Source organism: Pleuronectes platessa, chromosome 21 (assembly GCF_947347685.1).
Source record: "Pleuronectes platessa chromosome 21, fPlePla1.1, whole genome shotgun sequence".
NCBI lineage: Eukaryota > Metazoa > Chordata > Actinopteri > Pleuronectiformes > Pleuronectidae > Pleuronectes > Pleuronectes platessa.
Genome location: NC_070646.1, coordinates 18,879,273 through 18,906,929, shown reverse-complemented (window position 1 = coordinate 18,906,929; position 27,657 = coordinate 18,879,273). Strand labels below are relative to the sequence as shown.

The following is a 27,657-nucleotide window of genomic DNA, read 5'->3' as shown; positions in this document are numbered from 1 at the left end:
TGCTTGATCCAAATATTTTACTGTAATAATGATTAAGAAAATGATGTTAGAACAAAAACAACAATCCATATGTTGTTTTTTTACCTTCTAGGTTCTACCCCGGCAACATTCTAACAATGTTTTTGGTTTTGCAACTGGTAGCTACGGTCATAATTTATCGTGGGTTAGACAACAATACTAAAGTGCACAATGACTGGGAATGCATTTTCTAACCTCATGCTATTTCTTCAGTTTTGTCTGCTAACATGAAATAAAAACACAGTCACTGTGAACCAAGTCGTTTTTATTAATTAAATCATTAGTGGTTAAGAAATAAACAATAAACATTATACTAGCATCTGTTAATGACAAAACAAAAGCAAAGAAACAGTTACATGTGAACAACATTTGGTGCTCCATTGACAAAGGCCTCAGCATGGCTGCATGTTGTCACTGCCTTGACAGACATGGCATTGTTGATTTACTTTCAAGGACTGAGCCTTAAACCACCGAATGTCTGTACCACAACCGTGGATCAAAAAGGCTGGAATGCTTTATCCTTGAAAGCATGAGTGCCAGTGTCATTATCAAGCGGTTCTAAATGCTGAAGAAGTTATGCAACAGAAGACAAGAGGCTCTCCGGTAAATAAAATCAGTATGCATTGTGATCTGCATTGGCAGTGATTCACATTATATACAAAAAATGAACACAAATAAAATTGTAATTTATGTCTAAGATAGACATAACACACTGGACAAAGACACACATATACACACTGGACAGTACAAATACTATGGTGACATGATCAAAAGTTATATAAAAACTCTTTCTTTGATTCATTAATGTTTCTTGTGTCGGTCTCTGTGATAGCCCTTGGATACGCTGCTGACCTGTTTAGTTTCTAAACCCCTTCACACCAAATTATGTCAAGATAGGCCCCACTATTCTGAACAGCATTAGTTTGTAAAAATTAAAGTGGATGGAATATTATCTTGACTTTGCCAAAAGTAATGCAGTCACAGCAGATCATTCAACAACAAAAAACATCAACTCTTAAAATTCATTCCTGCAAAGCATTCATATAATTCCACCAATCGTTGTGCAGAATGAAACACACTTTTACATCTTATTACAAAAAGGCAAATGTGGACAATAGAGTCTTGCTCTTGGGAAATATTTCAATGAAATGGTTATTTGAAAAAGAAAAAGTTGGAGCTGAAATGTTCCTTTAACCTGGAACAGAGAAACTTACAGCAAGACGACTGAACACTAGGGGTCAGTCTCAGACCACAGCAATATCATGCACATGAAAAGAAACTTGGTCGTATATAGAAAGGTCCTATTAACACACAAGCTTCTTTGACCAGAGGTTTGTCAGTTTTTAATGTAAGAATTGGTCCTTATCCCATTTAATTTATGAAACACATATTAAGATATACATGGCAGGTTTTTATAAGAGCAAAACACTCATGGGAAAATAATAATGGTGAAAATGATTGTTGAGTGAAATGAAATGGACTGTCTTAATCTTGTGTTTCATAAACCTTCATTTGGGTGCAGGTTTTTTTCTTGGGAACACCGGCAGTAAAATCTTATAAAAGAGTACTGCATGAAAGTTGGTATAAAACATATATATATAAAAGACAGTAATTGGGTTGCATTATGCAGTAATGAAAAAGACATAACATCAGCAGAATGTGAAGAGTGATTACCTACAAAATCATACATTAAAAACTGTGAGCTAATGAAAACGTCAAAATTGCAACAGAATCAATTGACTTCTAAAGAATGCTTACATTAAACAGAGTAAGATAACAGTATTCAAACAACTTAACAACAAAGGGGGTGTACAAATATGTTGCATGTGTGATATGTGCTTTTTTTAAACCCAAGGAATTTATGAATAAGCCTGAACATGTAGTCAATGTGTTTATCAATATAATAATTGTGAATTGCATTTTAGCAATTCATGAGAACTCAAATGAAATTCAATGGGCAGATGTTGAGTCATATACTTATTCCACTAGTTTTAGTGGTAAGTGTAGTGTATTTAAAATAAAACAATAAATGAAATACTGAAAATAATACACCTTCTCACAAAGGCAAACCCTACTGATGATTTAGGACAGTTTAGCTATTACCTTTTTCTTGCTTCTTCTTCTTCCTCTTCTTCTTTCACTTTTAGTGATCCCCTACACCATCCAAACACAAATGGACTCTTAACAAACCTTGAAATGCTTTTACAAATATGGGATTGTTTTTCCTTTAATTCTTAAAACTATGGTTTTTAAGTAGCTGTTATCAATTTTATTTCATTTTTTAGCCCCATCTTGTGTCTTACTTGTAATATTGGCCAACATTCCTATTGTTGATAAGTAATAGACAAGATAATGTATTGTCTGGACCAAATTAAATGCTGAGACCCACAAGCAGATTATACTGATGGGGGGCAAGGCACCTGACTCCTCATTGCTAACCCTCTCTGTGCAATGTGTACAGTTTTTCTACACCAGAATATTATCTGGTACTAGCTTTCCTCTTCGATATTCTATGTCCATTTAAAGGAACAACAAGCTGTGAATACAACACTGACATAGTATCACCCTGTTAGGTTGCTATGGTGAATGTTTTAGCAAAGAGTTGCCTATTTACACATTCAGCCTCAATGACTACGGGTGCCTATTGTTGCTGGAATGAAAGTTAATGAGTGAGACTGAAGCTGTGTACTTAGTTAACCAACCATGGGTAACCTTGCTGAACCGTTTGATGAGTCTAGTGACACGAGGAGACCAATCAGACAGCAAGTAAAACAAACAAACCTTCCATCATTAGCCAAACTTAATCAGATAAGAAAACAGGGGCAAGCCTTTCCAGCCTCCCAGTTCAACTTTGACCTGCTGTACAACATTTACCATAGTTGTGCATTTACACTATTGGTCAGGAATTACTTAAAAATACAGTTTGATTGCAATAATCAATCAATCTCAGTATATTATGCTATTATGGCTACACTGTTGTTTTTGGATGGTTTTCTCTGTTTGAGTTGAACAGACTTAAGCACATGTATTTTTATCCTGGACAACACCGTCTCATTGTCGCACTGCTTTGGGACCCTAATTGGGTTATTCTCTTGGATGAGCATGGCATGATCAGGACTGGATTAATGAAAAAGAAAAAGAAATGTCATGTTTATCACATTGTTGGTCTGTATATCAAAGAGTGAGTGCCTTCTCCCTCGGCAGTGGATCAAATCGAGTCCCGCCTTCTGCAGTCAAAAGCATTGACCATGTGGATCAAAAACATGACCACTGAAAACAGTAAAGATAAACAGACAGGTATTAAGCAATTTCTTCATAATGTAACATTTGGTAAATGCAGGCTGAACTAATAATATCTCCCTCCATGTTTCTCTAAGTCCTTCAAACACAGTCCTGATGAGTCCCCTGTCCTCAGGAAGTTTAATCTCAAAATTTGACCTATTCACACCTGAATCCCTAAAAAGCAGAAATCATCTTGGATGTGTTGTCAGTGTGAAACAATGATCCTCCTGTCTTTGTTCAATAGCCAGTGCAGAACTTGGTAGGCTGATAGGTCTACACAAACTTCAAAGTCTATGAAACCAAGTGCATTAGACTACATACTAGACTGCTCTAGCATAATGTATTTAGGATTGTCAACAATGTTTGACATTTAAATTTAATACTTGGGCTATAGCTAAGCAAAACAAATTTCAGTGCACACATTTGGGTTTTAGTGTAATGAAGCAATTAGCATCAAAGTTAATTTCACTCAAATTCATTTCCCAATAAATGTATATAGTAAAAATTGGTTGCTCCAGATTGTAAAATGAATTTTTCCAAGGTAAAAGTGCACACCTTTGCAATCAATTATTACTGACATTTTGGAAGCAGTTTGCCTCCAAATAAAGTGGTTTGGATAATCTAGACAATGTATTAATTTATTTAATACCTATCTGGTTGACGAATCTGTCGTCAACTAGCAATATCACCATGCTTCCAGATCTCAACAATTACTGTGGTGGGTACAAAGTTCTTATAACTGAAAGGAATAATGGCCAAAATAGTGAAAATAAGATCCAATATACAGTCAACTGTTATTATTTTCTAGAAATCTTCTTGATCCTCCGAATGTATTCAGTTTTTACAGAAGACTTTGGGTTGTTGCACTTAATTTTGTCGGGATATTGGGAAATTCCTCAATCTTTATCTAATCGCTGTCTCTATCTTCGTCCTCATGCAGGGCATCGTGGCTGTCCTCTTCTTCATCCTCCTCAGCCTCGTCTTCATCCCCTCCTCCGTTAATCATCTCCATCTCAACCTCCTCTCCGCCCTCTTCAACTGCCTCATCCACATCACTGAAGGGTTCGGCATCCTGAGACACTTCCACCATCTCAGTGCCTTGTACCACTTCAACAGCACCCTCACGTATTTTCTTGACATGGAAGGTGAAGGGCGGCACCTTGTACACAGCAGTCTTGGAGCGGGCGTAAACAACATGGTCTGGTGTGAAGGCTTTCTTCACCTTGTCTTGGGATGTCTGCATCTTCTGCTTGCGCTCAGGGTTGACAGTCATGCGGTTTCCAAGCTTTCCCATCTTCTTCTCAATGTTGTGACGTGTTCTCTCCAGGTTCTCCTTGGTCTTCTGCTTTGCATTCTCCAGGTTGTCCTTGGTTTTTTGTTTGGTCTTCTCCAGGTTCTCTCTTGTCCTCTGCTTTGTCTTCTCCAGGTTGGTCTTGGTTTTTTGTTTGGTCTTCTCCAGGTTTTCTTTGGTCTTTGCCTTTGTCTTATCCATCTTCTCCTTTGAGAAGACGGTCTTCAGGGTTTGTACGCGTTGCAAGCTGCTGCGCTTAATCCGTTCAGCACGAGTTTCCTCAAGTATCTCCTCAATCTCCAACCCCTCCTCGTCTGAGGAGAGGTCTACATGGGGTTTGTCTGTGTCCTCTCCCTCTCTTTCCTCTTCTCCAGGCTCTTCCACAGCTTCCTTAAGCTCCATCAAGCTGCCTCCTCTACTTCCTGCCACAGACCCAGAAACCTTCATGGATTTAGAGATGCTGAGTTTTGAGGGAACCTTGACTTCATCCTATGAAGAACAGAACACAATGACTGTTATTGTTTAAGGTAAATGGTAGAAGTTTCTCAAAGTTAAGGAATCAAGAAGAATATTGCCTGGTGAAAATTCTAATTTTATACATGACAGTAAGGTATAGGAGAGCTAATGAAAAGGCAGAAACAATTATTTTGTAAGACAGAAAAAGTTAACATATATAGGTAAGGGTCATAACTCATGGGAAAATCAAAGAGAAAAGCAGATAGACTTTTTTTGTTCTGTGCTGTATGTATTATACATTTATATATATATCTATATATATATGTAGATATATATATATATAGATATATATATTAATATAGCGCTTATAGTGCTGACAACTCAAAGGACCTCACCCATTTGTACAGTGCATCTATTGGCAGAACTTTCTCTATGAGAACAGCACAGTCGTAAGGGGCTCAGTATCACTTGACACTTCTGCCTGCAGAATGGGGAATGGGGAAGGAAGGATCGAAACACTGACCCTCTGGTTAGAGGACGACCCACAGTGGACACAGTGCCCCCAGTGTAGTCTGTCATCGCCAGACATGGAAAGATGCATGTGTCTCACATATCTCGCAACATGTATAGTTCATGTGTGCAAACGGCCCCTCTTAAGCTAGATTAAGCTAGACTGACTAGGGCTAATGTGAAGGCTGAAATTTAGCCAAGTTAGTTGTCACACCACTGTGTTGTTGCAAGCTAGCATACAGTTTACATTATAAAAAATCAAACTAAAGTTAGACTCAAGTCTAGCACTAACTACCACTGGCACACTCCTGCCACACCACCCCTTGGCCCCCCACTGAAACCAGTGCCAGATGACCTTAGTAAAAACGATCCTGCAAAGGTTTGTCAAAATAAATTCCTGTGATATACTATTTGTCACTGCTGTTGTTGGTGTTATTTTATTTACAAGCTGTCTAAAATCTATCTACATCTATCATATCTAATCTTAGTGTTGCATGTTTCTTCATCCATCAATCAATCAATCAACCACATTTGATTTGTATAGCCCATATTCACAAATCGCAATTTGTCTCATAGGGCATCCTCTGCCCTAACTCTCAACAAGAGTAAGGAAAAAACACTTTTAGTTGACAGCATTAGTTCACCACAGATAATTTAAAATGGTCTTAGTTTCGGACTCCTAAACAAGTCCATGAATGGTAAATGGTAAATGGGTTTTTTATTTGTATAGCGCTTTCCTAATCTTGATGACCACTCAAAGCGCTTTACAGTACAGTTCTACATTCACCCATTCACGCACACATTCATATAGTGCATCTATTCGCAGCACTTAGTTATTCTATGGGGGGCCATTCGGGGTTCAGCATCTTGCCCAAGGACACTTGTGATGGAAATGATGAACGATGCCTTTCATTTAGGATACTCCGTGAGCTTTGAATTTACCTTTAGAAAAAACCTACAGGACAGAATGTAGAGATCACAGCAAAGCTCTACAAGCAGTTCATATTAGGAACCATTTTGTTTTCAGTGACCCCCTCAGGACAAAGACGCCCTGCGGCTGTGGCTGAGGGGTAGAGTGGTCGTTCTCCAACCTGAAGGTCGGCGGTTCGATCCCCAGTCTGACCCATCTGCATGCCGAAGTGTCCTTGGGCAAGATGCTGAACCCTGAATCGCCCCCCATAGAATAACAAAGTGCTGGGATAGATGCACTGTATGAATGTGTGTGTGAAAGGGTGAATGTAAAACTGTACTGTAAAGCGCTTTGAGTGGTCATCATCAGACTAGAAAAGCGCTATATAAATACAAATCCATTTACCATTTACTGTCTCAGACTTTTGGACCCCATGTATATGTCCTCAGAGATGTTTTCACATCACCTGTACAGACATAAGTATATGATCTGACGCCACTTGACCCAACCTAAACCTGACAAAACATTCCGGTACAGCATCACTGCATGTTCTTGCACTTCTTCCATCATCTATTCCTCCATTCCCATGGCCTTTCTAGATCCCACTCACCTTTGTGTCACTTTTCTCTCATTAACACTCCAGATAAGGAAGTCTTTCTTTCCACCTTTTTATTGTGTCCTCTTAATACATCAGGGAGGGGGGGGGCTTCCTCTTTCCATCACGGGAAAACCTCCCCAAATTGGGCTCCTGAATGTCTGCATATGAGCCAACACTTGTACGTGTTCTGTTTTCCTCTCCCTCTACATGCCTTTATGATCAAAACAGGAACACAGCAGAGCTAGAACAAAGGACCACAGAGTGGAAGGGGGGCAGCTGTTAGGTGTGGAAAAAGTCTTATGAACTGAGTAACAGCACAAGTGGGATGACGCTTCTGACTCTTGGAAAACCATCTGCTCAGCAGGAAGATGATAACGTCAAAGTGTAGGGTAGAAGGTGGAGGTACGGGAGTAAGCGGTGGGTGGGCCCGGTGCCTATTGTGTTCTGTTGCTATTCAGTGTCATGGCAGTTTTTATGAAGGTATTGTACTGCAGTATCTTGGGTAAACTTGACCTTGGATGAGGGATCTCAGCCTGAGCAGCTGTGTTGACAGGGGGGTGGTTGGAAAAAACTTTTCTCGCTCAAATTCATTACATCTTGTTTTGATTACAAAGACAATGCAGTGGGTATGGCAAATCACTTAAGCAACATATAGTCCAAATGTTTGACAAGGCCCCACAGTTCATCACAAGAGCTCTCATTAAAGGTGGACAGCACAGTTTAATGTTTCTATGCTGATCTATCTTGTGGAACTGCACAAGAATGTGAAATATGGAATGCTGTTAAATTAATAGTTGAATATTTATTGCTATGTATTGATTTATCTTATATGCAAGACGTAGTAGTGAGTGAAGGGCTCACGTCACGTCTGGATTTGGACCCCTTTTAACCTCCCATCCTAACTCATTGGGAGTGGAATTGCTCTGGGACAGATGTTTACAGTGAATAAAACCTAATAAATATGAATGGGCCATGGCCATACTGAAGAGTAATTCGTACTTTCATTAAATATACTAAATAATGCACTGTGCACTTCAGAAAAAGGGTAATACGGTCGAATACCATAAGCTTTTGAAATGATGTGTAAACAGTATGACTAGGGAAACCCCAAATGTGATGTTTGCATGAAATGGATTCAAAAGAAGTTGCAGTGCAGGAGGGAACTCTGTGTTGTATGCATGTGTGTGTGTGTCCAAAGTACATGGAAAGAGTGTATGGGGAAGTTCAGGCATTCACCTTGGTGTGTTGACTTCCTGACCCTCCTAATTTAATGGGACATTGTTCTCGATGAGGCTGCTGGGCCAAAGACAGGAAGGTGCACTCACAGGCATGGAAAATTGACGAATGTGGTACGTAATGGTTCTATGAGCCCGAATGTGTTTTTGTGCATGTCTGTGTGTTTGGTTTTCGGAGCAAGCCAGCGAGTGAGCAATTTGCCCCGAAGTCTTGCAAAAGATGCACAAGGAAATCATTTCCATGTCTGGTTTGCTCCTAAATAACACAATGACTGTCAGGAGGCAAGTCTGTTGCCAAACACAATAGACCACAATGTGTCTGTGTTTGTTTGTGTGTGTGCATGAGAGAGAGAGAGAGAGAGAGAGAGAGAGAGAGAGAGAGAGAGAGAGAGAGAGAGAGAGAGAGAGAGAGAGGGAGAGAGAGAGTGTGTGTCAGCATGTCCTGAAGCAATGGGGGTAGTCATATCATGATTTATTTCATCACAATATGGGGCTTCGCAATTTGCTCTTTATCTCTCATGCCTTCCTGCTGTGATTATAAGTGTGTGTGTGTGGGTGTGTGAGTGTGTGCGTGCCTGTGTGTGTGCCCTCAATTTCTGTAACCACTGCTGCATTCCATTCTTCCACTACCTAGACATACCCACATAGTCATAAGCTACATCACTGCATTGTTCACATCTACATTTTCCTACTTCGTTGTGGAGGTCCTTTCCCATTTTCCATCCGTCAGTGGTGGACATGTTGCTGCAGTGACTCATGGCTGGTGGAAAACTCATTCATCTGAGAGGCATTTACAGTGCTTTTACTCAGGCTCTCTCCTAACAACTCACTTTGTGTGCGTACATGAACACTCACGCTCTCATACTCACCTTTGAGCTCACAATACATTACACTGTTCCATTGCTGTTAGTAAATAGCATACATTATCCTCTGGAACTTCACCTTACCTGACAGTATGTCGTTTACACGGAATATGAGTAACATTGATATTGATCTCCTTGTACATATGATTTGGACATTATCCAGGTTTCTAGTCTCCATTCCTGTTATTTCACTGAATTGGTTTGGTCCTTGCCGTATTTAAAGTTTACCTCTCTGGTTACTTGACTAATTTCTATGCAAAATTGGGTATGTTAAAACTGCCATACTTGTTCTTTCTTTGAACTCACTTTTCCCAATGATTGTTTTATTACATTATCACCTGACACTAAGAGCCGTTGTTTGTTTTTTTCCACTTAGAATAAACCTTTCACATCTACAACAGGGCAGGTCCTTTTGCACAGATTCCGACATGTTGAGGCCCCACGTTTCTGCAGTAGCCCAAAACGGACTAATCAAACTCTGAGAGGACCTCTCTTTATATGTTACCTGAAGGCCACTGTAGATTATTCTACCCACTTGGAAGGGGAGAATAATCTACAGTATTCAGGTATTAATATGCAATGCGCAACTTCACCACTTGATGCCACTAAATCCTCCAAAGTTTTCCTTTAACAACCATAATATGACCTCTTCACACTCTGTCTACGCTACTATCTGGTCACAACCATGGTTTCACATAATGAATGTAAGCCCCGAGCACATAAAGCACAGAGAAGAGTACTGCTCCCTTGACAGTGTTGACAAAACCAAAGAAATGCAAACACTATATACTTTGAACAATCCTACTTTGAAGGAAAAAAGAAAAAAAGAGACAGTCTATTCAAACTATGGTCTGTTTTGTAGCCAATTTCATCACAGCACAGCTCCATTGAAGGTGGTTGCAGCTGCAACACAATAAATAATACCGTTTTTTTTTGGGCAACAGAGGGGACGTCACAAAGTGCAATTACTAGACGGGTGCATAAACATTTTTACAGATGAAAAAGCTGTGCAACAGGTATAATGCATATAGAGTGTCTAGTTGAGGCGACAGCCTTAGCCTCTGGAGGAGCATGGCTTTGGCACCAAGGCAATTGAACAGAAGTAGCTAACAATATGATGCATGCATATAGTCCTTACAAAAGCCGTCCATTGTGTGTGCTTCAGTTGTTGAGATCAGCTGGATGATGTTTTGTGTTGTCAGCACAATGCAGTGTTTCTCTCACATGACATGAATGTGCATGATGAATCTGTCCCACCATCCACTCAGCACAAGCATTTAGGCCCAAGACTTTACATTTAAATTTCTCTACATCTCATTTAATGTGTGATTTTATCTAATTTAAAATGTCTATTTCAAATACATGATGGCTTAAACATTTTTGAAAGAGGAGCAACGCCCACAGCTTTGTGGTGACCTAGTATCTGTGGTGGTCTACTGCTCCCTGTAATGAAAACCAAATTGTAATATGGATATTAGGCCTGATTTTCAAATACTATTAGAATACATCCAACAGTTTAAAAAAATACAACAAGTTCACTTGTTCTATTTTCACTGTTCTATCAGTTGAGTACTACATGTAACCAAACAAACATATTCTGACAAGCAAATGTGACATTTTCGTCTGGACTAAACTGGTGAACTAACCAACTCCATTTTTGGTCTTAATTAGTATCTAGTACAGTCCTGATTTCGAAAATACCTAGCTATGTTCATTAAATTTGTATTAATATTGAATGTGTCCAAATTGCACCAAACTCTGCACTATAAATCCATGGGTAATTAACAGTTCACGTACAAAGTGTAAAGCCATAAAGATAAATGATTTGCAAGATATTTGTTACACATACATACAGACAGACAGGTGTATGACTCAGTTTGCTCTCTGGGCTGTGCCTGTGTGTTTACTGAAAGACGTTGAGGATGTTGTTTGTCGGGCATATTAGAATCTCCGCGGTGTAGGCAGTGGTGAACCACACCTGGCTATCAACCAGCCCAGGGGAACTATGGCATCGGCAACAATGCCAGAGCAGTTACCTCAGGCAAGTGGGTTAAAAGGCCGGCTCATGCTTCTGCAACTGCGTCTGCGGCTTTTCACGCAGCTGTGTCGAAGGACTCGTTTTAATTTATGCTTCTCTGAGGGTTGCGCTTGTTGCAAAGCAATTCACCGCCAGAACACTAGGCGGAGTAACGTTTTTATTAAAGTTCGTTATTAAAAACTGCTCGTTGACACACATGTTGACAATGGTGATTAATAAAACAACATATATTAAATTTAGATGATAATTTAAAGGGTAATTTGCCCCTTCACATTCTGCTCCAACCCCCTAGACTTATATCATTGGATAGTCATCAAGTTAGCTTCGAGAGATAACAGCCTGCTGCAGCCAGAAGAGGGCAGTAAATGACAGGATTACATGTCCTGAGAGCACATCACTGGTCTCTGAAGATTATTTTTATAAAACTAACTAATAAAAATCATACTATCGTAACCATTCAAAGTTTTGCCGCCACAGTTTTTCGGTCATAACATTTAGTTGTACTTGTATCTCCATGGTAACAGTGGTGAACCTTACTCTAATGCTTCAGAGGAAGGGGAAAAGATTTTCCATGAGAAAACATTTGAATCAGGGGACAGACCCACTCCGACTGGAGGTGCGTGTGTGTAAGTGTGTGTGTGTGTATGTGTTTGTGTGTGTGTGGGATATGAAACACACCATGGACGCTTTCCACTCTGAGCCCACACTGCAACCACTCATTAGCCCAAAGTAGAGAGGGAGAGGAATCCCGCTGTAACACACCCCTCTCTGTTTCTGTTTTCCTGTTTAAACTCAAACCACTCAGAACTCCCCTACTGCTGTGGAAAAGATATATGCATGAGTATGTGTGTGCGTGTGATGTAACTGTATAAGGAGTAAGCTTGCTATGAGCTTAGAAGTGTGCATTCCATTATACACATAAACACACACACACACACACACACGCAGTGACAGGATGTTCCAGTAAATCCATGAAAAAGGCAAATGCTCATGATACAACAGCTGATTTCAAAATGAACTGAGAGTCAAATGAGGACAAGTTTTTATTTTTCTTCAGCTTTGAAAAAAAACCTTTCAAACTAACTTGAGAAAACAGATTCACAACAACGTCCATAAGTTGCTGATCTGTAGCTTTTGATCAGCTGTCATGGACAAGTTATTGCTTCAAAATGAAGTTCATAATAAGTGAAATGACTCAGAGCTTTGTATTGAATTTGTCATGAGGCTGTTTTCACAACATTTGTTTTCAAGCTCAAGAATGAGTATAACTCACTGTAATTCTTGCATGTTGTAGCTCGTGCTTCTTAGGCTCCACAAGGAACAGAAGAAAAATGGGTCATCAAATATCTTCCTGAGGCTCTAATTCTCTGTTTTTTTTCTTTGACAAAAGAGCTTTTCTTTTCCACACAAAATAAGTATTTCCCTTTTAAGAAGTAATTACATAGCACACTGTTAAGTCATTTAAATACAACTGGATACACTCAACACTAGTGAAGCCAGGTCTCAGCTCAGTATTTTTTACCAGGGGTATTCCCTCTTGTGAAGGACGAGCTGTGATACCTTTACAGTACATTTACATTTGTGTTTCCAGCATCAAAAACATGTTCAATATGCTATCATTTAAGGTTGGCTTGTTAAAAGCTACAGTTTCCATGTCCCTCACATTTTTGGGCACAAGAATAAGTGGACATGAGTCATAAAGTCAGCATAGTCTCTAATTATCCCTGGATGACCTTGGGCTCTGACTGCTGTGTATGTGGATATGTGTGCTGGGCACTCATTGCTCCACCTCAGTTTCTCATATATGTACTGTATTTGAAACAATGAATTTATTGCTGAAGAAAAAGGTCAAACCTGTAAATGGGGTATTATCCACAAACATTTCTGGGATAATTTCATGCATTTTTTAAATATTCAATGGTTATGGTAATGATTGTAAATTCAAAGGATTTGGATCACAAGTTTTCACAAGTCAAGAACACAAATACAGAGAAACATGGCAGATGTAGAAAGTCCTAGTATCTACTGCATGGTTAGGAATGTAATTGTTAGTTAATGCAATGTTGTGTTACCCATTTCCAAAGTTACATAGTCTGGATTCTATAATAACCTCATAATACCCAAGATATGTTTCGATAGGGTTTCTAACTAAGTAACAGCAAACTAATGTCAGTCCAATCTTAATCAGACTCAGGGTGAAAGATGTGCAGGCATACATTCTCTCTCTCTCTCTCTCTCTCTCTCTCTCTCTCTCTCTCTCTCTCTCTCTCAATGTGTGTTTATATATATATTTATATATATATATATATATATATATGTGTGTGTGTGTGTGTGTGTGTGTGTGTTAGAGAGAGAAAGAGAGAGAAAGAGAGAGCAGTTCTATAAGTGCCATGAGAAAGATCGTAATAGTCCCACAGTCACACATTAAAAAACTCTGGGGAGAGAACCCTTTCCTCTCCTTCTGTTTTCCACTCACCCCCATTAATCAGTGACATGGGACCAGAGAGACAGAGAGAGAGAAAGAGAGAGAGAGACATTTCTATATAAAGTGATGGCATGCTGTTGGTCCCTGAGGAGGGAGAGAGACGGATGAGTCACCAAGCCTGTCCTTGCCTTAAAGCATTGCAGCAACCTCGTCTTTCTTTCTTTAAATTTCTTTCCTTCTGTCTATCTTTCTTTTTTTCTTTCTTTCTTTCCTTCTTTCTTAGTTGTTATCTGCCTTTCACCTTCTTCCCACCCCTTTCTTTGTTTCCTTTTGCCTTACGTGTTGTCCTCAGTCAATAGTGTGAGAATGAACTTAGATTCTTGGATCACTGAGGAATGAGAGAGATCAGTGTTTACAGCTCCATGGCAACAGAACAAATACTCCTGTGCTAGATAATCTTTTCCTACAGAGAAGACCGGGTGGACGGGCAATTTCAGCAGTTTTAATTTAAATACTGTATCAAATCAAGAAGCTGATTAGCAGTCTGTTGAAGTGCATTTAATTTGACTTTAAAGTTGTGCTTGTTTTTGGCTCTTTAGCAATATATTCACTAGAAATAGAGGAAATAATCTGGAGCCTCATTTGATGCCCAATCATCTGGTTTTATTGTATCTTTCCTTTTCTTTAGTAGTTTTTAGGTGCATGTAAAAATTCCGCTAGGTTGCCAAAGCCCTGGCTTTTTTTCATGCCACTTACATGTAACATGGCGGCCAGGGAGTTATGGTGACATTGGTAAGGCAGACTTGATGCAATTATACCGTGGCTCCTGTTTTTTCATCTGATCAGGAAGCCTCTGTGTAAAGGGCGTAATATTTCCGACACATGCTCTGTGTCCAATCACACAGGAGTTGGTCTGCTGAAAATCAGAGCAGTTGCCTATTTGGGAGGCGGGGCCATGAGCTAACACGTAGACAAAAGGGGGAAAAGATTCCCTGCAGCTGCATTTGGAACATTACTGCATGTAAACCCATTGCAGAGCCCCAAATTAAATGTATGAACTTGTGAAGGGACAAAATATGGTTCTAAATAATTAATGTTCTGTCAGAGTTTTTTGACTAAGTTGCTTAAAGTAATGTCTGCTGTTTACCGGCTTGTCCAGTATCACCTGCATGCATTATACTGCCTGGCTCCACAAATCATCTCTCATGTTTAGGAGGTATACTATATTTTCACTTGTGTTAGGAGAGGTCTATATAAATAAATGTGTAATATTTATTGCTCTACTCTAATGTAATGTAAGTCCCAATGATACTGGATAGTATCAGTGTGTCAGTGCATTTATGATAAATGTGTTTGTTTGGGTTTATAATTTCATTTAGTACTTCACTGTGCCTTTTGTATTCTTGGACTCTGTTTAAGGACCATGGGAAATCGGTCTCGAGAAACAAAGAAAGCACAATCGTGTTGGATACTGAAGGATAACAAAGGAGAATGAATAAGGCAAACAAAAGACTGCTTTACTAATAAATTTAGGTGCGGAACTTGGCGAGAACAAGCCATGTCTCCGTCCTGTCCCCCTTTCATGAATTCTATGCAGCAGTTTCAGGATGCTGCAGCCATGGTTCTCCCAACACAGAAAAGAGCACATAGCCTTGTTAGCATTGGTCTTTGAATACTAGTGCTGAATGACTGAATCCTTTCTTCTAGCAATTTCAATATGAAACAAGTTTACACTTGATTATTTTAAACGTATGTACTACCTCCAGTCACACTTACTCTTTCAGTCCAACAAAAGCTTTTGATTTTTGTTACATGTTTACCCAACTGAATCACATCCATATAAATGGAAGTGTATACAACGCTAGTGTTAACAACTCACTTTGATAATGTGGGACCAAATGTAGCTGTAAGCTGTGCAGGTGGTGACTGACAGATGGATGTTGAACTGCAGAGAATGTAGAGGAGACAGCTTGGTGGCTTCAGGGCTCGCCTGTTACCTGACTCAGTGTTTCTTAGCCTGTGGATATGACTCCTGTCTGCTGCAACCTGCACTCACACCTGCAGGTTTTAGTGCCTCACAGTGTCAATCGTTTTGGGGGATATTGATTGAAATACCTTCTTTATCTGCAACTCATTTCGATCCCCCACTCTATTGAATATTGCTGTATACTTGTTAATAGCACATGATGGGTTGTTATCAACAATCAGTAATTAATTTATTCAAGAAGTATTTAACTACTTACTGTTTGGCTCATAAAGAAGTCATGGTTTCCATTAAGATGGGAAAGTGAGAAAGCTGAATTTCATTTTTCACCAATTATCATCACATCCTCTCCTCTCCTGGTCAGATATTTCTGCTTGTTATGGTATTTTGTGGCCAATTTGTAATGAGAATATTTTCTACAGTGCTACAGTTTCCTGCAGCTTCTTCGTGTATTCGCGGATGTGGACCTTCAGACCACACCCGTTTGCATAAACCATCCACCTAAACATGGGGTTTTTGTGAGGAAGCACACATGAATGACGTCGAAATTAAGATTTCTTGTTGTGTTTCCAAGGCTGCAGACACATGTGTGTCAGGCACTTTGTGCTGTTTTCATTCGCTTTCCTTTCAGCTCTCACTGCAAGACACAGCTTTCCATTGTTGACTATCATTGGTGTCTGTTTTTACGACAAACTTTGGTTCGTGGGCATTCTGATCATGTACTTTCATGTAGGACCACAAATACACACACACAAATACACACACACAAACACACACATTTTGTGCCATAGACACACACTATCCTTTGTATTATGAACACTCAGAAGCCCAGTTTGGAGTGATAGCACCCACCCACGTCACATGATGAGTGTACTATTCCATTGCCATATCCAAAGACAACTTTATGCAAATATACAAGAGGAATATTTTCATCACCCTTGAACAATGGGGTCTAGTTATTGTTGTGATGGGATGAGCAGCTGAAGCTTGGCAGCCTTGTCCCCCTCCTCTCTGGCCCCTCTAACTGCGTGAACAACTCCCCCTGCTCGACTAAGAGGGACCTGGACAGTCGGGGAAGACAGTGGTGGTTCCCATGGCCACCGCCTGTTACTCTTTCCAATAACAATGGAGGAGTTTGGTGTTTATGGATCTGCAAAAGAATTTGCTTCTTCCTCTACTGTTTGTGTAGAGTCCTCTGCTTTAACCCTCAAATCTCCACACTAACGGTAGGCCCCTGATTGGACGCAGTTCTGTACTACCATTACCACTTTTCATTTTAGTATGCACTTACGATGAATGGTCTCTTAACTAGCAAGGAAGACCATGATCATGCAGGCCATCGAATAGTCAGCTACCCTTGCATGCAGCCTACTATTTGTCTGTTTGTGGTTTCCTATTTTCTAACCTGAGCCAACTATGTAGTTGGACACGTAAATATATGGAGAGATTATTATTTATTACATTTAATAGTGTAATTATCTATAAGCTCTTGCTAACAGTACAAAGCAAGCATTGTATAATATGTAACTTACATCTAAAAAGATTAAATTACTACAAATGAAATGCCTATAAAAAGTTTACTGCGTTGAGAGTATTGTCTATAAACTGCAGTGTTTCTGTCTCTGTGCAAAAAGCTAAAAACAAGAATTTTATAATGAGAATTTCATAATGACGTGGTTCTCTTATCTCAAGATCCTCGTTTTCAGCTTTAGTAGAGATCTTATCTGTGTATTTTTCTCAGAAATCAGGGCTGCAGTATGCCAATATGGCATGATACCAGTCCTCTGTCCTTTGTAGTCTGTCTAAGCAAGTTTCATCATGACATCTTTCCATTCATTCCGCAGAAAAAGAAACTTGAAAAAGTGATCTTAATATTCAAGTCATCATAGACCGAGATGATAGGGTAACTTATTACAAGCCTTCCTCTGTTCAGGGCCAATAATTTAAGCAGCCAAGAGAGGATTCAAGGCTGGAATCATATGACAGTGTGGATCATATGAGCAAACAAACTAATGTTTTTCACTAACCACAGCTTTTGACTTTGAGTCATCCACATCTGACTCATGTGGAAAAGCTTCACCTTATAAATAAAAAGAGATTTGATCTGAAAGATTTTTTCTGAATTGATGTCAAGTGATCGGCATTAGAGTAGATTTGTTATACATTTCACAGCAGCTCCAAAATTATGATGCTATTTTTGAGACAAGGCTAGTTTTGAGTTTTTAACCAGTTTAAGCAACAAATAAATTATTCATACCCCAATGTTAATGTAGTTGAAGCAACATAATAGTAATTTACAATACTTTACAAGACATTGAAATTATTGGTTTCACTCCACTGACTCAAGCTTTATCTATATGGCAGTTTTTGGAATATTTCCAGGATACATTGACTAGACCTGGATGGCCTGGAGCAGATTTTCCAAGGATTATACAATCCAAGTATATGTGTTGATGAAAAGAAGAAGGTGTACTGGTAGTACTATTAGCGTTTGGTGTGTTAAAATCAAAATCAAAAATTCACATTCCTTCTCGAGCAAAAAGTGTGATAACAAAAGACCGGAACATTAAGGTTTGTATTGGAAAGCAACTGCCTGCCATCAGATTAGAAGAGACTACTCCACACAGAGTTACCCACGCTTCCTTGAAAATATTTGGTAATGATTGGCATGGGAGCAGGTGATGGATCATGTTCATACTATGGCACTTTCGACAAACATTTTTGTGTGAAAATTTGTCTTTAACATCAGATAGTATCAACTAAGTGGAACAAACTGGTGCATGTGTAACCATGTGAACCCAGGGCAAAATAAACATGAGTTGTACAATACAAATGGGTCCTAGTAACAATTCAAACAGTACTGCAGTTGAATAAGAGCACAGGAACATCTGACAGAAACAAAAAGGTAATTGAAGTTCCCTGCAAGGATATCAATATGTATCAATCTATCAATGTATTGTTGATGATATATAAGCATGTATCAAACAAGCAGATGTTGTGGCCTGAGGGCCAGCAGCTGGTGCCTGCGCCCTGCCTCGGATCTTCAAATCCAAACAGGAACATGATCTCCAAAAGGGCCTTTCCTTCTCACAATCAAACAAGTATGCGATAGTTGCTATTTTTAGATGGCTCTTTCTCAGTCTCCATTAGCCCTCAGTTATCTCACTCTGTTTCCTTTGTCGGCTCTCCTTCTCTCTTTTCCTTCCTCCCCATACTGTCAACAAGCTCTCATCAATGTCCTCACCATATTGCCTGACATGCACATCACCAGTACTGTATATACTGTGCCACAGAGTAAACACTCCACCAAAGAGCACTGCTCCCGGCTGAAACGATGTTAGACACAATGTGCCCTGTAAACCGAGCCGGGAACATTTCTGGCTCACATGTCCATATATGGGCCTGGATCGACCTGTGTGAGAAGAAAAGGTTCACGCTTGATGAATTTACTCACTAAACATTATTGGGAGCCGGATTGCTCCCAGGCTGTCGGTGAAATGAGTTGCATTTGTACAAGACAATTCAAGTCAATTTTATTTATGTAGCGCCCACATAACAGGAGTTATCATAAGGTTCTTTTCAAAAGTGTTGCAAATCTGGTTTTAATCTTTTGAGGGGCGAACATCCAGATTAGCTCATTTGAAAATGATTGAGTGAAGTTTTGAAATTGTGGTGTTGATTGAAATGTGGGAAAATGTGGAGGCAATAGGTATTTGGGGCGGTGGGGGTGCAAAAGTAGTCTACAGCATAAAAATTGTAAGTTCTGTTCTGAGAGATATTTCTGAGATTTTTTTTTCTCTGTCATAGATAGTGATTCCTTTGATGGTCAGATTTCCATTGATACATTTGGCTTGAAGCCTGAGTCATAAGAATGAGGCATAGCTGATTCGTGCTATGGTAAAAAGGCTAGAGATGTTATCATGGCTACATGCACCGTACTTTGTTTATATATACTATATATGACTTTGCTTTAAATTACCTTTGAGTATTTGCACAACAAATGTAACACTACTAATTCTTGTAGAAATTAGTAGTTTTGAAATTCTTCAAAACTCATTACTTGCTCGAATCACATTCATTTTCAAATCACAGAAACACTCCCTAAAAATGTACATGATGATGTTACCTTGCTTTGTTTTGCTTAATTTCTTAGGGTATCACATTTAGATTATAAATAATTAACTGCAGGCACTCAAAACGTGGGACAAAGAAATAGTGAATTGAGATGAGAGAGAGGAAAATTATGGAGTGGTAAGGGAGTTAGGGCGGTGTGTGGGGCGGGGCAGGGTGCGGAATGAATTCCTCCTGGGTGGAGGAGTCAGGAAGAGGGAGAAACACGGCTGTGACTGGTTCCACATGAGGAGCCGGAGGAAAGAGGAGGTTAACATGGAGAGCTGGGGATGCCTGTGCTATGAATCAGCTGTCTAAATATGCTCCTCACCACAACACACCCATCCACTCCCTGTACAAAGTGGATGGACATCTCCTCTTCTCTCAGTTTGTATTGATCTTTTCCCTCTGTTACCTCTCAATGATTTGCTCGCTGGGTTGATTTAAGCTGCAATAAGGGAATTCTGGTCATGTGGGTGCAAAGGGCCAAGCAGGAAACACAACAATGACACACTATCATTAGCAAACAGTTGCCATTCAGCAGTAACATTTCTTTGTGGTCCCCTTTAAGCCCTGTTTATTTTCCTTTGATCAATTGTTAATATTACAAAGTGTAGGAATTAGGGCTGCTTTAATCAACAAACACTGACCTAAATGCTGCCCCTAAATGCTGCCCCTCCTCTCTCTCATACACCCCCCCCCCCCCCCCCCCCCCCACATGAACATACTCAACCAGAAGAGCACAGCTGTTCATGCTAACAAGGAGATTGTCTTTTCCAACTGATGTGCTGACAGTGCTGATTCTTCCCACGTACACATCGTGCAGTAGCCTGGGCAGATCCAACATACCAGTGGCTTAATGGGGTATTGTTTGCATCGTTGGCGTCAACAACAGCTGGGTTTGGTTTGGCTGATATTAGTGTTTGACTGACGGTGATGAATTGTGGCAGAATTAAATATGCAATCTGGGAAGAAATATGTGGAATCAGGACACTAAGTGTTAGTTAAGGTTTCGTTAATATGTTTTACATATGTTTTCATGTTCATCATATCTAAGGAGTTCATCTTTTGTCTTTCATAAGTTACCCAGATGAGCAAAGTCGTGAATCTCATCAGCGCAAGTCTTGTTAGGAGCACATTTATGAAGGGGGCCCAAGAGGGAGTGGAGCACAGACTGCTGGGCCACTAAGGCAGAGATTAAACACCCTGCTCCACTACAAAGCCCTCGTGCTGAGGAGCCCCTATGTGAGGGTAAACACCACTCAGTAACTGGGTTTCTATGTTTCACTGAGCACCAGGGTAGGGCTTTTCCTAGGGGCACAGGCAGAACAATTCATGGCTGAGTAAATCTAAACTCCCACCTCACACAGACTGACAAGTGTGGAGCAGTCTGTTAAAAAAAAATCTGGAAATGATCAGAAGACATGATCTGGTTGCTAGGTTACATGTATCACAAACCTATAAACAGTCTCATATCAGGTCACAACCCCGGGGTGGATAAGATTATTACATTGAAAACCCTATAAGGGAATGTTGATATGCCGATTCAATATCATACTGCTTATGAGGAGATCTAAGCTATGGGAGGGGACATTTATTAGCTTTTTATGAGTGTTATTCTTAAAACCAAATAAACAGATTAATTAAAACCCCAAACAACAGCCATCGTATGAGAACTACTGCTGTAGCACACTGGAATAACATTGATTTGAACTACACAGTTTGATCCACTGGGGTATTTTCCTTAATAAATTATCAGCCATGCAAATATACCATGAGTTGATAAAGCCACAATGGGAATGTTTTTTTGATAAAGCACAAACAGTGATACCAAATACTTTTAATTCTGATGAGGACCTTTTGATATTTGTTTTTAACATAAACTCTAACGTAACATTTATTTCTTATAACAATCCTTTAAATATGACCAAGGAACATACAGAGAAGTATGTATGTAACAAATGTACTTGCCAGTGCTCTCTAGTGGACAAACTATGATGACACTATTTCTAAATGAACTGAAACATATATATATATATATATATATATATTCGATTTTTCAACTGAAATGTACACACATAATCAATACACTAATATATATGGCTAATATTGTGGTTTGGCCTACCAAGAGCTAATTAACAGTATACAGATTTAAATCAATCTGAAAACTGCAGCCTGTTTTGTTTAGTTAGACCTGCCATGATGTTTTTTAAGTGCATATACACACAACTATCTACTGAAGATACTTCTATCAACTCCCCAGTGTTGAAACTATTGGAGGTAGACATGTGACATGCGCATTGAGGAATAAGTCCCCAGGAAAGGCCAAGTATTCATGTGTTGACACACTGTCCTAATTAAGCAAATGTTCTACAGTATTACAACTCACTGGGGGTGTTTACTGTTGATATTGATAGGATCTGCCCTTGGAGGGCAACAAAGTAGCACAGAAAATTGAAACCAGAACCCATTGTGGTTGGCTTTTTTTGATGAAGATGAATCTGACGTTATGTCATTGTTGGCAACCGTAAACAAAGCCAGTGTTTTGAGTTAGTGACGGGGCCAGAGATAGAGATAGGCATTTCAGTGGGAGTCTCTCTTGCCAACGGGCCAAAGCAGTTGGCTGATGCCAACAAAATCCCTACCCATTTGTTTTTCAGTGTGGTAATTCTGGTACATTGTATTGAAATTTGCAGCCCTCAGCTTCAAGACTTTATTTTTCTCTAATTGAAATGTTGATTTATGATTCTTTCAGATTGAGGAATGGTTCAGTCATCGGATTTGTCAGATGAACTGATGGAGATATGCTTATTTTTGCCGAGAGCTCTACCCTGCCCATCTGCGAATCATTACGAGTAAATTCTTTTGCAGGTATGCCAAGATGAGCAACCCATATATACTGTGTTCGTGTGTTAGAAATGCACAACCATTTACAGTCATACAGTCTGGGTTGCCTAAGATGGAGCTCTTATTATACTTTTGCCCAGTCGCTGAGTAGAGACAGAGAAGAACAGAGAGAGGGGGGGCAGTGAAAACCATGATGTCTGATTCAAGGGTGGAAACTCTGAATGTTCTTGCACCACAGTGCAAAAACCTGAGAGCTATTATACATCCCACTGCAAAGGCTAAAAAAAGAAACAGGGCTCCCCTCAACTCCCCTCAGTAAACAAACGAATAAAAATGTGCTCAGTTACCTCCAATGAAACATTCCTCTGCAGTTAACAGGGCCTTGCACTCACTTGTGGTATTTTCCATCTTTGCATAAAAAGGGGAATAAGTTAAATGACTTTCCAAATTAGTTCTGTGTGAGGTGGGCAGCTAGCAGACTTGGCTAGGTCATGTTCTTCTAGTCCTATACATGGCCTGCCATGAAAGGAAAATATCTGGAAGCCATCTGTTGTGGATAATGCTTATTGATCCAGCATACAGTAGATCTGGGAGCGGGTAGAGGGGGACAAACACTGGCATACACCCATGATCACTGCTTCTGTGTGTTCTAAGAACATATATAATGCTGCTGTAGGCTAACATCATGGAGTATTTGATGTTTTTCAACATTTATTTTATTTTTTGTGAAAGGAGTTGGTAAAAAACTACAAGCTGTTCACTGTCTCCATAGGCGGGTATATGTCTCAACATTCTTTTTATTCTATTGAATTATGATAAATAATTATGAATTAATAATGAATGATTATGGCAATATGTTAATATTATTACAATCCCTCTTGATATATAACTTACTGCTGTTTATTTACCGTAGGATTAACATTAGGATAGACTTGCCAGAGAATAGACTACAAATGTATTAAATATCTGATATGATTGGTTGGATAAGAATAAATAATAATTCTAAATTCTAAATATCTCCTTTCCTGGAAAATAATACTGTCTGAGAGGAGTGTTCTTAGTACTGCAGGTTCAGTGATGAGAAATAGCACTTCTAGCACAGAAATGTCACTTCAGCACATGCTCAGAAGTTAACCTCAGACCACTCCTTCAAATGTATTTCAGCTAATTGAGAATTATCTTTTGCAACACCCTCTTTTACTTGTATTAAACCATCACTCATGCCTTTTTTGGAAAATGTGATGAGGTAATAAAATGATTTCATTCCAGAACCTTTACATGTGCTTGGTTCACCCATGGGCCACACCCATCCCTAAACCAATAAGGTGTCATTTATTTTACGTAAACAACTTTGACCTCAAACACACAAACTACGACCACAAAATAATACACACACACACACATACACACACAGTCCTACCTGGTAGATCATGACTTTAAAGTTGCGTCTCTTGAGCAGCTCAGCCTCGTTGTTCTCCAGCTTCTTGATCTGGCCTCCTTGCTTCTCCAGGGTGGCCCGCACCGTCTTGACATTGACGCTCACCTTGCGCACCTTCTCCATCATCTTATTTACACTGTTGGACGTGGTACTGTGGCTTTTGGACAGTTTGGTCAGCTCGCCCTGGATGCTGGTCACCGAACGTTCCATTTCTTGTTGTCTGGCCTCTAGCCCGCTCTGGGTCTGCTGGATCTGGTCCACTGCCCCAATGATCTTGTCAAGCAAAGTCAGCACCATGACCCCGTTCACCTGTGTGTCCACCTTCGCAGCCTCATCCTTGTCTTCAGCAGCATCCCCCTCCGTGCCCATGGTGGACAGTTCTTTCTTGACTGCAACAAGGGCATCATCTTCATAGTCTGAGGGTGCGAGATTGATCTCGTCGTCTGAGATCTCAGTTAGCATTTGAGGCTCCAGCAGGGCACTTGAGGATTCCAGTGCTTCCATGGTTGCCATCTTGGTGGATTTATTGTCAGTCAGCTAATCAATATTTCTTCACCACTGGTTCTTCTAGATCACTTTTTACAGCTGATTTCTCCCTCAATCGCTTCTTCTTTTCGTCCCTTTTCCAGATCTCTGCTTCTCCCTCCTGCTTTTAAACTCACTTATCTCTCTCCTACATACATACACTTTGTCTCTGCTTCTTTCTGTCTCTCTCTCGCCTTTCTACTTGAGATCACTGGAATCAGGCCAAAGTACAGGGGAAGCCAAGCAGTCCTGGATGTTACCACATGAGCATTAGAGTGCGAATGCAGCACCAGGGAGAGAAAACCCTCCAGTCAAGCTAGAGCTGGCAGGGTTTTTCCTCTCCCGCCCCCCCCCCCCCCCCCCCCTTTTTTCCACTGGACTCCCCACCTCTCTACAAACCCCTCCCTCATCTCCTCCCCATATAGACACACATGCACATCAGTGCAACTCCACCTACAATAAAAGGCCCAGCCCTGTGATGATTCAATGACACACCCCCTTGGTCTAGCCTCACTCAGAGTGGTTTAAATAGTTAGAACAGAGCTGTGCTGATCTGCTTGTATACAAGCTCAGGCACAGCAGAAGGAGGAATGTCAGGCAGGATCTGTTCCTGTTTCCACTAATTTCTACCATCCATGCAAAGCAAATTGTATCACATGGAAGGCAGGGCCTGATTTAAAATGGATGACACCAGGCAAGAAGACGAGGAAGATTGACAACAATATGATACAGATTTTCTTTGTTGTTAAAGCTAACATACATTTTTACTTTATATATTCATATACATATAAATACAAATGTTCATCAAAAATAACAACTCAAGTTCCATTCCATATGATTAGAATTAAAGGTTCATTGTGTAAGATTAAGTGTAGTAGTCTTGGGTCATTTCCCTTGGAAACCATTTTCCAAAGTTGACCTTTCAGTCATTACACTCACATTTTATTCCAAGTGGATCTCAGTGGTGCCTTTTGCTCTATGGTCTTCTGATGTAAAAAAACATTTGGAAAAAACAGCCTGATGCATACAAGCTATGAAAACCACATGGCACCGTGGAACGAGGCAGAAAGCTATCTTTTAAAAGCCGTCTGTAATTTATGTACATTATGGGAGTTCCATGTTTCCAAAATTGCTCTCTGGCAGCTGGCCAGTGTCCTGGTTTAAACCCTGAACCATGTGGAACCGACAGTGGTTGAAACTCTACTGCGTCTGTTTGTAAGAGGAAAATTTCAGCAGGAACTTGTTAGAACTGACTCAACACTTGGCCGGTTGTGGACTGTTCCACCACATCTGGTAGACCTTATGTAAGGACATTTAGAAAATGGGTTTTGGTAGCACTTGACTTAAGGTGGTAATGACAAGAAATTAGTTGTAAGCATTTAAATAAAAACACATTTCTCATGGTAGTTATCTTATCAGAGCTTGAAATAGTGGGGACTGTAAAGGAATGAATCTCCAAACTGAATATTGGCAGAATATCAAAGACACACATGCATAAACACACAGACACACAGACACACACACACTAACACACACACACACACACACACACACACACACACACACACACACACACACACACACACACACACACACACATCAAGGTGGTGAAAATGACGGAATCCTCGAAAGAAGCTTTTAAACATATTAGTATCATTATAATTTTCGGAAAATGCTTTTTGAAATGAACAAGACGTCCGTGGTGTGAAGAGGCTGTGCTTTTATTTTGAAATGATTTGATTTCCGTTACGTTGCCAGTGGACTCTGTGCAGCTTGATACAGTGAGGACCATAGCATCTAAAAGGCCGCACACAGTACAGGTGAGTCAACACACGTTTTACATTTAAACACATGTTTTCTTATTGAACCGACGTCTGACTTCATGTGGAGACCCACATGTGCTGTTAGTGTGTGGGTGTGGGAATGAATGAATGAACCATGAAATCCTAACGTGTTTTCTGCGAGTACGACGGCGATGATGATGATGATGATAATCTGACAAATCTCAAAGGATACAAATCATATATGTGTTATTCGAATGAAACGAGTCGTTTCCGTTCTGATAAATAGCTCAGATCGTGACAGCCTGTTCGCACCATCACCGGATCAGCGGCTCGTTGTTGGTGTATAACGGAGAAAAACATCGGGACATTAGATCTATTGCTGTGAGTATAGTAATACAATGTAATGATTTGATCATAATTTAATATCTGTATTATATGATGGGGAGTCCTTCATGAAACTGGGTAACGTGAGAGGAGGCAAGCGATGCTGACAGAGCTGCAGGCCAGACTCCAGCAGCATCATGGCGTCCTTGAGCCGTGAAGGGCAGAGATGCAGCATCAGCAGGAGGAGGAGGGGGAGGATGGAGAGGAGGAAGAGCAGGAGGAAGAGCAGCAGGAAGAGGGGGAAGAAGTGGAGGAAGAGCAGGAGGAAGAGAATGAGGAAGATAAGAAGGAAACGCAGCAGGAAGAGAGAGAAGAAGAGGAGGAGGAAGAGGGGAAGAAGGGGGAGGAGGAGGAGGAGGAGGGGGGAAAGGGAGAAGAGGAGGAGGATGAGGAGGGATGCTGCCACACTGGGAATTATCTGCTCTTTAGGCCTGTGCTGATCTGGGGCTTTGAATGCGTTGTTTTCATATTGTTGTTGTTTTTTCATGTCATGGGGATGTATGAGCTATTATTTTAAAGGCTTGCATCGCCATGGAGCCAACATATTCAAGATTCAATGTATGATTAAGCAGCCGGAGGTTGCACAATGACATGACAGATGATGTCACTCTATTCAATCGATGAGTGTATTTTTGTCACAAGTAAACATAATCATCATAGTCATAATCATGGTTTAGGAGGAAGAGTGAATTTGTTAATGACCTTCTGGTCATTAACCAGAAGGGTGGTGGTTTGATCCCTCTAAATTTGCATCCCTTTGGCAAGACACAGTATCACCAAAGTGTCACTGATGGCTTTGCTGGCAGTGTGAACGGTGTGTGACAGAAAAAGTGCTGCAGGAAATAATGCTGCTTGAATGTGTGTGACTTGGTGAATGACTTGCAGTGTAAAGTGCTTTCAATTGTCGATAAGTCTAGAAAAGCGCTACAGTCCATTTACAATTTCATCACATAGCAATC

At 40.1% G+C, this 27,657-nt stretch overlaps 2 protein-coding genes across 2 annotated transcripts in view; one reads left to right on the top strand and one right to left on the bottom strand.

The window, feature by feature from the left end:
* Positions 1 to 266: 266 nt before the first annotated feature.
* LOC128426632 (caveolae-associated protein 1) lies at positions 267 to 24,872 on the bottom strand. The gene is made up of 2 exons (XM_053413630.1): positions 23,988 to 24,872; positions 267 to 5,080 (listed from the first exon to the last, which is right to left on the bottom strand). The coding sequence occupies exons 1-2, from the start codon at positions 24,516 to 24,518 to the stop codon at positions 4,208 to 4,210; spliced, it is 1,404 nt and encodes a 467-aa protein (XP_053269605.1). The 5' UTR covers positions 24,519 to 24,872; the 3' UTR covers positions 267 to 4,207.
* Positions 24,873 to 26,299: 1,427 nt separating this feature from the next.
* The window catches only part of atp6v0a1b (ATPase H+ transporting V0 subunit a1b), a 31,305-nt gene continuing 29,947 nt past the window's right edge, over positions 26,300 to 27,657 (top strand). The window contains exon 1 of the mRNA XM_053413754.1: positions 26,300 to 26,350. The gene's annotated coding sequence lies outside the window, so the exon portion shown is untranslated. The remainder of the gene's footprint in view (positions 26,351 to 27,657) is intronic.